Source organism: Convolutriloba macropyga, chromosome 5 (genome assembly GCF_964194025.1).
Source record: "Convolutriloba macropyga chromosome 5, txConMacr16.3, whole genome shotgun sequence".
Taxonomy (NCBI): Eukaryota; Metazoa; Xenacoelomorpha; order Acoela; family Convolutidae; genus Convolutriloba; species Convolutriloba macropyga.
In genome coordinates this window covers 47,830,674-47,843,713 of record NC_134472.1, presented here as the reverse complement: position 1 = coordinate 47,843,713, position 13,040 = coordinate 47,830,674, and the positions used below count along the sequence as shown (strand labels likewise).

Below are 13,040 nucleotides of genomic sequence, written 5' to 3'. Positions count from 1 at the left end.
CCTCAGTAGCCAGCAAACCTCATCCAGGAATTGATAATATGTTTTTAGATAGCTGCTAGGGGGTAATTGAACGGTTTTCAACATTTTAATAGAACGAATTTCTATTTTTGAAATTTGAGGTTTTTTCTAACATTATTGCCTATCGATCTTTGAGCCAATGAATTTTTTAATGCTTGGAATTGAGTTAATGCATAGCCTTTAGGGACCCAGAAATGATTCTGAAGATATTAAAATCAAAATTTTTAGCATTTTTTGAACTTTGCAATTGATTTCATTTTTTATATTTTTCGTTCATTTTTGAGTTAATCGATCTTCAAGGGCCAATGAATTTTTTCAGGTCATGCATATATAATTCTGGACCGATTTCAAAAACAAAAAATGGTCTTGAACATATTTCTGAAAGATGTATTTTTAGAGGGATGAAATTTTGCCTAAGGGAAAAAAGCTTCAAGAGTTTTAGTATTGAGTATATTTTTGTATAGTTTGTTTGATTGTTTCAGTTTCTCAATTTTTGAGATGATGTTGTTCGTGTTTTGGTTGGCTTTGTTCAATTGATCTGCTGGTCAGGTAAAGTACTTCATTCAATAAAGTTTTCAGATAAAGTTTTTCATTCAATTATTTGAATTGTATTTCAGGACTTGTCCTGCTATGTTTTTGGTTTCGTTGTCTGACGCTCTTTTTTCGTTTTACATTTGTTCACACAGCAAAGCTGAAAAAGTCAAATTTTCTGAATGACTTCTTCCTCTCACTAACGGCATTTGCGCGCGTGACGTCATTTCTCACTCGCTTTAGCGAAAGTTTTTAGGTTATTTGCGTGATTAGATTTTGATCATACGTGACTTACCTCACTCGATAAAAATGACTTTTGCACTTTAAAACTTAAGGTTAATTTGAATTTGTTTAAGGTCAAAGGAACTCCTTTGCAGTAAAGGTCCCTAATAAGAGGCTTCTGTGGAATGAATTTTAACAAGCTTTATTAATTTATCGCTGAATGTTTTTTATCCTAGTTTTTTGAGCGGCTTCAATTTTTTTTTCAATTTAGATCTGTATCTGTTTCTATCTCTATTATATTGCACGCAGGTCTATTCTTTCGCAGCTATTCCGGCAATCTGCCGGCTTTGTTCCAAAATTCCAACGCATATCCCCACCCCGGCTCTTTCTCTTAATTTTTCTATAGTTTAGAGATTATATTGCACTTAATTTTGATAAGGACAACTTCGGTTCGTTTCCAGAATTCTTCCGGATAGTTTTTCTTGCGAGGCTTAAGATTTTCAGACAGACATTAATAACTTTGAATGTCGGGTACCACCCATTGGCTGTTGTTAATTTGGTTGTGCACCGCCCAAAACACCACAGCAGTAACTACATGCAATACATGCAAGTACACTGAATGGCTGGAAATGATACTTAAAAAATTCGACAGCTTGAAGGCATTCAGGAAACGTGCAATTCCATATGCACATTTATACTTGGGTTTTGAAAACCTGAATTTTTCCGATTTAGTAGAATTTTGTTGGTTGAATTTCCAATCGAATATCCATCGCCCGCGGTTCACAGTCAAATATTGGAGTAATAATATTTCTTATCATTAGATAAGGATAGCCTGTAAAGATATCTAGATTACTACTAGAAACAAGCACTTTCAGCAATTCTAATCACCAATTAATAGAGGGATGAATTGATTTTTCCCTCAAGTATACCAAAATTCTTGTTGCTTCTGTGTGTGAACTACGCTATACTAATTCATGTTCTGTTAAAACATTGAGGTTGTTTAGACGCAATTCGACAACCGTTGTCTATTTCGACTATCGCCCATTCAGGACGAAAGGTTCAGCCCACTCAATTGGTTCCCGTCCATCTCAACTGCAATTGACGATGTTAACAAAGAGCACCTGGTAAGAATCCTTTTTCTTCCCAAAGAATCCTTTTTCTTCCCAAATTTTTCCAAATGCTGGCACACTTTTGTTTAAGTTGACTGTTATATGTTTGCTAACTGCCAATTGAACTTCCTAATTGGAGTCCCGTCATCGGTGATCCGTTTAGGTTCCAATCAATTTATCGGAATCGTGCAAGGATGCGCTTCGTGATTTTGATCCGGTGGCTGAGTTCAAGAAGGAAAGAGAGATAGAGATTGCCAAGATAAACAAGAAGTACAAGCACCGCCGTCGTTACGATCCACTTGTTGCGCGTGGATTCAAGAGCAAGAAATTGGTAAGACGACCCAACTATTTGGCCAAAGAGAAAGGAGTCGACTTTGGACCTAAACGCACTGACGACGTGTTTCGAATGCGCAAGCAGAATACGAGTCGGCCTCCGTCTATGCACGTTGATGACTTCATGCTGCTGGAGAAAGCAGAGAACAATGAAGGGGCAAGGCGAACAAAGGTAAAAAACAACCTAATTTCCAAAATAAGCCGGTGATTTGTTTGCTTAGGTACCTTTAGGAAATATTTGACCTGGCGGTCTTTTTTTATAGCTGCGAAGCTGTAAGCTGAGCGGAGCTATATTGCGGTGCTCTTGGTTTTTTTACAATTCAAAGAATTTGAATTGTATCGGTGCGCTCTGTTTTTTTTTGTGCGCTTTTGGTGCGCTTCTGTTCATACATTTTTCAATGACTTTGATCTTTCAAAACGGGATAAACAGGTAAAGCCCAGCGGGCATTAAGTCTCATTAGAGGGCCAAAGTGGACTTTAGTAGTCCTTCAAGTGCTTATAGTGGTGCAGCTGCTGGGATGGCCTTAATTTAAGGTTAAAAGGTCGTTTTAGTTGCTCTCAAACGAAGTTTGTAGCAATTATATTAGTCCTGTCGGTCTTCTTTGTGCGATTTTTCGCGTGACCAATTTTTCGTCTGACGGTTTTGACTTTTCGTCCTCAAAAATGGGATAATCAGGTAGCGCCCAGCGGGCATTAACTGCTCTTAGAGCCTTTCAGGTCTGTTTCAGCTCAAACTGTTTTGGAGACTTATACTTATGGAGTGAAGGGGGTTCTTAGGGGTTGAAGAAACCCCCACTGTTGACCTCCCACTATTGTCCCCCAACCCCCCCCCCGCTGTTAACCCCCACCACACTGTTGCCCCACCCCGTATCAGCCCTCAGTGCAAACCCCCAACCCTCCCCCCCCTCCCCCACCGCCACGGCCAGCTACTGACGAACAACCGCTGGCTAAAAACGCAAATTTATACTATTTTGTAATTCTTTTCAAGCCTTTTCAAAATTTTTTCAAGACATTTTTTCATTTTAACCAGCCCTAGGTGTCAAGCAAGCTCTTTTAGGTTTTAGTAATAGGTTTTGCATAGTTTCTAGTGGTAATGGAATGGTTCCAACATTTAAACATCACATATTTTAGCATTTTTTTGACAAAACAAGCAGTTTTTTTTTTCAAATTTTGACATTTTTTTCCTTATTCAGGTCTTTTAAGTCCCAGGGGGCAGAGAACGTCCTAAGGGGTTTGATAATAAGTCACTGACAAATTGTTATTGGCCATGGAAAAGCTTTTCAACTTTTTATTGTCACAAATATAAGCAGTTCTTTGATAAAATTTGCTTTTTTTGAAGATTCTTTTGAGAATGTTTGTCGTTTTTTTAAGTTTTTTTAGCCTCAAGAGCCAAGGAACCTCCTCTGGGTTTGAAAATAGGTTACTGTATAATTCCTAGATACATGCAATTTCAATTATTTGACATATATTGTCATCTTTTAGGTTTTTTGAGCCTCAAGGATCAGAAAACCTCCGTTAGGATTTGTAATAAATTAGTGGAAATTTTTTGTTGTTCATGGATTATTTTTCAACCTTTTTATTATCACAATTTTTAGCATTTTTTTGTAAAACATGCAATTTTTCTTAGTTATTGATTTTTTTGTTATTTTTTAGGTTTCTCTAGCCTCAAGAGCCGCGGAACTTCCTCCAGGGTTTGATAATTTGATACGGCATAGTTAATTGATGTAATGGAATGTTCTTCAAGATTTCAATATTAAGAATTTTAGCAATTTTTAAAAATATTTGAAGTTTTTGAATTTTTTCCGGCAGCAGAGGCCCTAGGACCTTCACCAAGTTTTGATAGTAAGCTGCTGCGTAGTTTCTAGGGTTAATGGGATGGTGATCCATTTTTTACTCCAGTTTTTGTAATTTTTGAATAAAATTTTAAAGTTTGAAAGTTTTTGGAAAGTTTTTATGCTCCAATTGTTTGGATCCTTATGAGTCTCTTGAGACAATGAAATGGTTCCTAAGATATTAATATCTTGAATTTTAGACAGATTTTGTTAAAATTTGCAGTTTCCAAAATTTTCTTATTTCGTCATTTTCTGAGTTTAACGACTGGCCAACAAAACTTTTTAAGTCCCGGCCATGGGTTACTTGACGGAACCTTCGGGACAAAAAAATGATAAACTTCTTTATTGTGAAGTTAAAAACGTTTTTTACTTTTGCCTTTTTCAGGTTTTTTTCATATGATTTTTTTACTAACAAGGCTAGAAAATTAGAAGTTGCAGAGTCGAATCCCACCATAAAAAAATATTCCTGTCTCTCATTCTCTGTCTGTCGGTTAGGGTTCCTTTCCTTCTCTTTCTCGATCCTGTTTTATCTCTCTCTCTCTCTCTCTCTCTCTATTTCTCTTGATGCCGCACTTCAGCTGCTGTTATGTGGCGTAATGTTAGCATCTCTGATCCTCCTTAACAATGAGTTATGATAGAATTATTTTTATCAAAAATGACCTAACGGTCACTTTTTAGGAAATCATTGTTAAATGCTATCAAAAGCAATTTGCAGCAAATATATTAATCATGGTTGTCTCTTTTATGCAATTTTTCGCTTCGCCGTTTTTTCGTCTGACCCATTTGACTTTCGTCTTCAGAAATGGGATAAAGAGGTAGCGCCCAGAGGTGACTAAACCGTGGCTAGCTGCTGAGGAAGGCACCCGGTCGCTGGTCGTTTGAGACCGATTTGCCCGACGTTAGTCGGTTATGTTTAGGAGTTTTTGGGCTCAAAATGTTGCCATTTTTCATGTTTTTTGTGATTTTTTTGTTTTGATTAGTCTTAGGTTGAAATTTTTAAAAGTTGATGAAGGCCTTTTGCGATACAAAATTGCTTGTTACGACAATTTTATGAGCTATATTTTTGTACTACAAACACAAGCACGCAAAATGATACTAATTTTTGCTATTTTTTTTTCAGGTTTTTTGAAATTGTTGTCATTTTTGAGTTTTTTAGCTCTAGATGTCAAGAAACCTCCTCTAGAATTTGCAAAGGGTTTGATGATAGATTTCTGCATAGTTTCTAGTGGTAATGGAATGGTTTGTAACTTTTACCCATCATGAATTTTACCTTTTTTTTGACAAAACTTGCATTTTTTTTCATATTTTTTTTGACATTTATTGTCATCATTCAAGCTGAGTCCCAGGGGCCAGAAAACCTCATCAGGGGTTGGATATTAAGTTATTGAGAAATTTTTAGTTGCCATGGTATAGGTTTCAACTTTTGAATATCACAAATTTTAGCAATTTTTTTGACAAAATTCGCTTTTTTTCAGGTTTTTGAAATTTTTCGTCATTTTGGTTGTTTCCAGCTTCAAGGACCAGGCAATCGCCTTTTCGAGTTAATCGATCCTCAAGGGCCAATGAATATTTTCAGGTCTTACAGATATAATACTGGACCAATTTCAGAAACAAAAATTGTTTTTGAGCATTCTTTTGAAATAGGTGTTTTTAAAGGGGAAAAATTTTGCCTTAGGTTTAAAGGCTTCAGGAGTTTTAGCAATGAGTATATTTTCGTTTAGTTTTGATTCTTTTAGATTCTCAATTTTCGAGATGATTATGTTTGTGTTTTGGCTGGCATTAATCAATTGATCTGCTGGTCAGGTAGAGTACATCTGAGTTTTTCATTCAATTCTTTGAATTGTATTTCAGGACTTGTCCTGCTATGATTTTTTGTTTCGTCGTCTGACGCTCTTGTTCGTTTTACATTTGTTCAAACAGCAAAGCTGAAAAAGTCAAATTTTCTGAATGACTTCTTCCTCTCACTAACGGCGTTTGCGCGCTTGACGTCATTTCTCACTCTCTTTAGCAAAAGTTTTTTGCGTGATTTGGTTTTGATCACAAGTGACTTACATCACTCAATAAAATGACTTTTGCACTTTAAAACTTAAGTTTAATTTGATTTTGTTTAAGGTCAAAGGAACTCATTTGTGCAGTAAAGGTCACTAATAAGAGGCTTCTGCGGGATGAGTTTTAATAATCTTTATTAATTTATCCCCGAATAATTTTTACCTAGCTTTTTTTAGCGGAGTCAACTTTTTCAATTTAGATCTGTCTCTTTTTCTATCTCTATTATATGGCACTCAGGTCTATTCTTTTGCAGCTATTCCGGCAATCCGCCGGCTATGTTATTGCTTTCAAATAAAGTTTGTAGCAACAATATTAGTCCTGTTAGTGTTTTCTTTTGCAAAATTTTGTAGTACTAATTTTTGTCCCATTTTGAGTTTGGCCCTCAAAAACGGGATAAACACGAAGGCTCGGAGAGCATAAAATTTCTCTCAGCGCCTCAAGGTTTAATAGTCTCCAAATATGCAAAATCCACTCCTCATTCACACTAGACCCCCCCCCCCCCCCCCCCCCCCCCTCCAACCACTTCATATCTAAAACCCCACAGCTACGTACCCCCCAAAACCTGCCTATTCTCGCCATTTACATATTTCCGACCTGGTGCCCACTCCGACCCCCCCCCCTTTTATAGCTGTAAGCTGAGCGGAGCTATATTGAGGTGCTCTGTTTTTTCCCTGCTTTAGGTAATTTTCCTCAAATCTGTTCAAATCTGTTTTTTTTTGTATAGCTGTAAGTTGAGCGGAGCTATATTGCGGTGCTCTTCGTTTTTCATCGTCTGACGCTCTTTTTCGTTTTACAATTGTTCAAGAACTCTTTTTCAGTGACTTTTGTCACGCTTGATTTCTTGCTTTTTGCGTGACCTAAATTGCGTGCATTCAGAAAATATCTCCGGGGATTGGCGCTAGATCCTCTGCGTTGTTAAAACATGCACCCAAAATGTTCTGAATTGTGAACCCCCTTTGGATTAAAATTCTCAAGTTGGCCGCGATAACTTCAACGCTGGTCGCCAACGCATTTCTATTACTACCTGTGTTTTACGGTGCGCACGTCTATTTTCCGGCTACGTTGCGTTCATGCAATTTCAACTGAATTGCGTGCGTGACAGCATTTTTGTCCCATTGGAGCAATATTTTTTTCTTTCGCATTTTTTGTGATTAAGTTGTTGGTCACTCATTACTTTCCTTACTCTCAAAAATTGACTTTCTTAAGGTTATTGACTTTCCCAAGGTTATTTAGGAGCAGCTAATAGAAACAGCAATAAGTTAGTCAGATTTGTAATGAAACGATGACGTCTCAGCAATTAATGAAAAGATAAATTCCTCTTTTTCGGGCTGTTCTTTTTATTAATTGCTCTCAAACGACGTTTGTAGCGATTATATTAGCCCTGTTTTTATGCGATTTTTCGCTTGAGTGATTTTTCGTCTGACCCATTTGACTTTTCATAAAACACGGGATAAACAGGTAGCGCCCAGCGGGCATTAAGTGACCTTCAGCTCAGTAGTCTCCAAGTATGCGATTCACAGAAACTGTTTTGGGGACTTATACTTATTGTGTAAAGGATGGTTCTTAGAGGTTGATCCCTCATCAGCCCTGTTGTCCCCACCAGCCCCCCACCCCTGTGAACCCCCGCTGCGCTCTTCTCACGCCCTTCAATTAAGCTAAAGCTAGCCTCACTAAAACGTAGCTAGCTTCTGACATCCAACCGCTTGCTGATCGTTTGAGAGCAACTCTCCCGATGTTAGTCGGTTATGTTGAGACCTCAAACCGACTTTTTGAGACCTCAAACCTACAAAGATATCTGCGCTATTTTTTGGCAATCTGTCAGCTATGTATGGAAGTTTAAATCCCCCACACACCACTCAACGAATCCAACTGCTTGCAAGGCGTTTGAGAGCAGTTTGCCCGACGTTAATCGGTTATATTTATGCAATATTTTGCCTAATCCTTTCGTCTGATCGATTTGATTATCGTCTAGAGCTCGGATAAAGACCATTGGTTGCGATGCAGTCCTCAAACTGCTTCAAATGTTCCAGAAGTGCACGGTTCATCGAAATTTCGAAGGGGGCAAAATTTGTCCGTTTTGTACAACACACCTTGTAGATTACGTTTATTGAGAAACAGTTCCTAAAGGCCAGGAATCGCAATGGAGCGAAGCCCTTATTGGCGACATGATGGTTTAATGATCTTCTTAGCCGACTTACCCACGCTCTAAATGGCTTTCATCACTCGCAGCTGAGATACTCCAAGACATTCTGAAAACATGCCAAGGTCCATGAAGTACACCTAGTCTAATTTTTTATTGGTTTCCCGAGTGCAATGAGGAAAACAGTTTGATTTTAAAGATTCAGTTTTGATCGTTTTTTATTTGCATCTAACATTTTGTACCTTTTCTATCTATTTACATAGTAAGTTATTCCGAAATTTTGATAAAAGGGATCAGAATGCTCAATCGATATTGTTTAAACTCTGTCTGTCAACTTCACTTAGGTGCGTACGATAATGAGCTCAGATGGACCACGAGGTGGATACAATAAGCGTATCCAGTCTGTGGTACCAGGTGCAGCCCACTTCACCTCGTCTCATCCAATGGCTGGTGTAAAGGCTGTGGTTGATGGTTCAGGTGGCAACCCAAACCAGTCCAGTGAACGAGGTTTGTACATTCAGTGCTTCATAAATTTTGGCCATCTGATTTGAAACGTCATATTGTTGAGAATGTTCATATTGGGTATTGAAAATCTGCCTGAAATTTTTTATAGCTGCGAAGATGTAAGCTGAGTGGAGCTATATTGTGGTGTTCGTGGCTTTTTGGAACCCAAAGTATTTGGATTGTATTGGTGTACTGTCTTCTTTTCAAGATCTGTTCACACTTTTTTCGGCTTTTTCACGTCAGTGAGATGTCTAATTAGAGTGGTGAGTTTAATCAGGTTGGAGTATTCAGGGTAGCGAAACAGCGAGTTGAATTTTGAAGCGTGATTTTTTTTCCGAATACCTTTAAAGGAGTGAGAAGTTGGTTTGAACAGTTTTTAAATGCTCTCAAACGAAGTTTAGCAATTATTATAGCTGAAAGTTGTAAGCTGAGCGGAGCTATATTGCGGTGCTCTTGTTTTTTACAATTCAAAGAATTTGAATTGTATTGGGGCGCTGTCTTTTTTTTAAGATCTGTTCACACATTTTCATGATTTTTGAAGTCAAATTGAGTAGTGATTTTGGTCACGCCGAAACAGGAAATGGAGCGAAAAAGCGAGTGGTTTTGCGGCGTGAAATTTTTTCGCTCTAAATATAAAGTAGAGTGAGAAAACGGTGTTTGAACAAAAATTCGCTTTCCCGCTAGTGGTTTTTTGTTCACATGCGGCAATTTCACTTTGATTTTTACTGTTTTTTTTCGATTTTTTGAATCGGTTTTTTTTCTAAATGGTTTTTGCAATCCATTCATAGTCCGTTTTAGGTCTAGTTTTTTTAGTCAATGAAAATTCTTTGAATTGTACGTCAGGACTTGTCCTGCTATGTTTTTTGTTTCGTCGTCTGACGCTCTTTTTCGTTTTACTCTTTTTCTATTTGTTCACACAGTAAACCTGAGAAATTCGAATTTTCTGATTGACTTTTTCCTTTCACTAACGGCTTTTGCGCGCGTGACGTCGTTTCTCACCCTCTCTAGCAAATGCTTTTGGTCATTTGATTGATCAGGTTTGGATCATACTTGACTTTCCTCAATAGTAATATGATTTGCAATTTAACTTCGAATCTTTTTAATTCGCTTTACCTTTTGATCACGTTTTTCGTTTACATAAGTTACGATTTTCACGTTTGACTTCTGATTTACCTCATTCACTGTTTCAACTGAATGATTTTAAATTCTTTTGCGCATTGAATTATGCAATGTAGTGAATACAGTCAAGGTCGAAAGATCAAAATCAAAAGAAACCGATAAAGCCCGGTCATTAAGCCATAGTGCATTAGGTTATCAAAGTTCATTAGAGCGATTACTAGCTGATATTGGTATTAAGCCGAATGCCCTTCAGTTTAGGAGCTGAAGTAAATATAGGTTTAGAGTCTAAATGATACTGCACACTGAATTAGAACAATTTTTGAAACTTAGAAAAAAATTTCAATCTCTTCTTTTTTTCTTTTCCTGTTTCAATCCCGATGTGCGTCTAGCGCGTCAACGGCGGCTATTTTCCGACAATCTGTCGGCTATCTTTACATTTCTATTATACAGCACGCAAGTCTATTTCGCTGCTATTCTGGCAATATGCAGGCCGGGTTTTAATATTATTAGAGCGGAGAATTTCGGTTTGATTATAAACTCATTGTTGTTGCCTTTATAGGTTTGCAAAGGTCATATCAATTGCCTTCAAACATCAGAGATAATTAACCTGTAATAGTTAAATTACATCCCTGAAACTCTTAATCAATGCTCCCTTCTTGGCAATCATATTCAAGAACCATATAGTTCCATACAGGTCATACATAAAGTTGATTGTATTATCATGACATATTTCAGCGTGCACCATAAAGCTCGATGGCCTTAAAGATGGTTGCCAAGGAACCACTGTCTTTTTTTTCCTAGAGAGCACCTGAAATTTTGTAGACCTCAAAATTGGCGCAATAAGCAAATTCATGCCTTCTCAAGGTCGAATTGAAATATTTTCATGGTCATGTGTATGTATATGGTCATGTATATAGTTCTTCATGGCACCATATATGGCCTGATTATGGTTACCACATTACGAGCCAGCGCGCCTACCAAATAAAGTGGACCATCGATCCATTTTACCTCCGGAAAACGTATCTTAAACCACGTTACAATGGCCTTACAGTATGATTTGGAGAAGAACGGTTATAGTAATTGGTAATTATGCATTGTCTTTGTCCTTGGTCGCCAAATATAGCATATTAGCGCGATATTATGTGAAGGTAGGAGCGCTCTCTCGTGATGCAAGAACTGTTTATGGTGATCATCCCGGGCAGATAATAGTGGTAATTGTAACGATTAGTACCTGACAGGTGTGAGTTTGGAAGCGAACTTGACTAAAAAGTACAACGAGTGGGTAACCAAAGTATCCAGTTAGTTTTCTCTATCCCTTTCATCTATTCTTGTATGTCGTTGGTTAACTTGGTCATTGTTATACATGTTTACGTCCTGTTGCTGTTGTTTCTATCTGGACATGCGTTATATTTTACTGTATCGTTATTTCATTGCACTCGTTCGTCACTTGTTTCAACAAATTCATGTCTCTAAAACTAGACTGTGTGTCTCAATAATCTTTGGAGACGATGAAAGCAACAAAAACAGCATTGAACCTTTTTGTTATGTAGTTTTAGTTGCTCTCAAATAATTCTTGGTCTTTTTACATGAGATTTTTCGCTTGACAGTTTTTTGACGGGTTTGATTTCTTGTCGAAAGAAAGCACCAATTCGCGGTGGCGTTCTGTTCGATCTATACTTATCTTTGAAGTGAACGACATACCAAATTTCTGCTGCAAAACCAAAAATTGTTCTCTTGGGAAAATTTCCAACTTTTGGATCTTGATGTACCCCTCGCTATTTCAGAGGATCTTTGTTGTTTTCTCATGTGTAGAGCGCGAGGGAGATTGTTTTTGTCTGACCATTTTAATTTTCGTCCTCAAAAACGGGATAAACAGGTAAAGCCAGTTAAGCGAATTCCGCTCAACTCATTTAAACGGCTAAATTCAAAACCTAGTTCATGTAACATTTTGCAGTTAAAGTTATGCTTTTTTACGATGTTTCGATATTTTATTGTTTGCTCTTGGGACCAGTTAAAATCAGAGAACTTGAAGGAGGACTCCGTGGTTTAATTTATTATTTCTGGTTTGATATAATTGCTCTCAAACTTGTTCTGCCCTCTGATTATTATTGTTTTTTCTTTGCTAGCAGAATGGAGTGGTTTTTACCTGTTGCTTTGTTGCAAAATCTTATGTTTGTTTCTGCTCAAGATATTTCTGTTTTAGACTTCAATACTATCAGGTTTTTTTTGATAATACGCCGAGAAAAGTTTGTTGAGAATGGCACAGAATTTTTTACAAACGCACATTACCTGCTTAATCAGTTTCTAAGATTGATCATCAGTCAATGCTCCAAGATTAATAGGCGAGTTGACCACATCACAGATTTTTTAAATGTATACTGATGTCACTTAGGTAGGACAAGGCTTCGATTTTTCAGGAGTCTTGCTGTTATCATTTTCTGTATTAATGCTCGCTAAATTTCGTTCATACGTTTTTTCACTAAAATAGATATTTTGAACTGATATTTACTCTACTCGTTTTATTCCAAGTAAGTCAACTAATTAATGCTTTGCAAATTGTCGAAATATTTAAAGTACTGCAGTCTCTCGTTGGCGCTTTCGATGTTCAATAGCTGCCATAAGCTTCTAAACGGCTGTTATTGAGGCGCCCTCCTTTTTAACAATCCAAAGTAATTGGATTGTATTGGAGTGCTGTATTTTTACGACTCGAAGAGGAGTATTATAGAAATGTTTTGCTGAAAAAGAAAGTGATTTTTCTGTTATTCCGCTGTTTTTGAGAGAACAGTTGTAAACGAACTTTTAAAACGTTCAAATTGACTTCAAATATTTTCTCATGAATGGTTTTAGTGGGTATTGGTTTGTAGACGGGTTATTTTTGTGGCAGAGACTGCTTTTTAAGTCTTTTTATATTTTCTCATGAATGGTTTTAGTGGGTATTGGTTTGTAGACGGGTTATATTTTTGTGGCAGAGACTGCTTTTTAAGATAGTGCGGGTGGGCATGGATCGGGAGGTCAGTGGTTCGAATCCCGGTGGGGTCGAGGTTTTTTGCACCCATAAAGAAAAATTGATCTATACTAAAGACCATGATTTAAATTGCCTCGCCTGTCGTTCAAGAGCAATTCTTCCGACATTTGTCGGTTTATGTTTAATAGCCGCCGTCAGGCTCTCGCGGCTATTATTTA

The 13,040-nt window shown here is 37.4% G+C and overlaps 1 protein-coding gene across 5 annotated transcripts in view; it reads left to right on the top strand.

The window, feature by feature from the left end:
- The window catches only part of LOC142339431 (protein virilizer homolog), a 170,455-nt gene that overhangs the window by 136,065 nt on the left and 21,350 nt on the right, over window positions 1–13,040 (top strand). For 4 of the 5 annotated variants that reach the window (XM_075389459.1, XM_075389461.1, XM_075389458.1 and 1 more), the window contains exons 21-23: window positions 1,776–1,895; window positions 2,044–2,385; window positions 8,579–8,741. In XM_075389459.1, the coding sequence (XP_075245574.1) occupies window positions 1,776–1,895; window positions 2,044–2,385; window positions 8,579–8,741 (625 nt within the window). Of the gene's footprint in view, window positions 1–1,775; window positions 1,896–2,043; window positions 2,386–8,578; window positions 8,742–11,095; window positions 11,156–13,040 lie in introns of all 5 variants that reach the window. The other variant, XM_075389460.1, reaches the window with a different exon arrangement.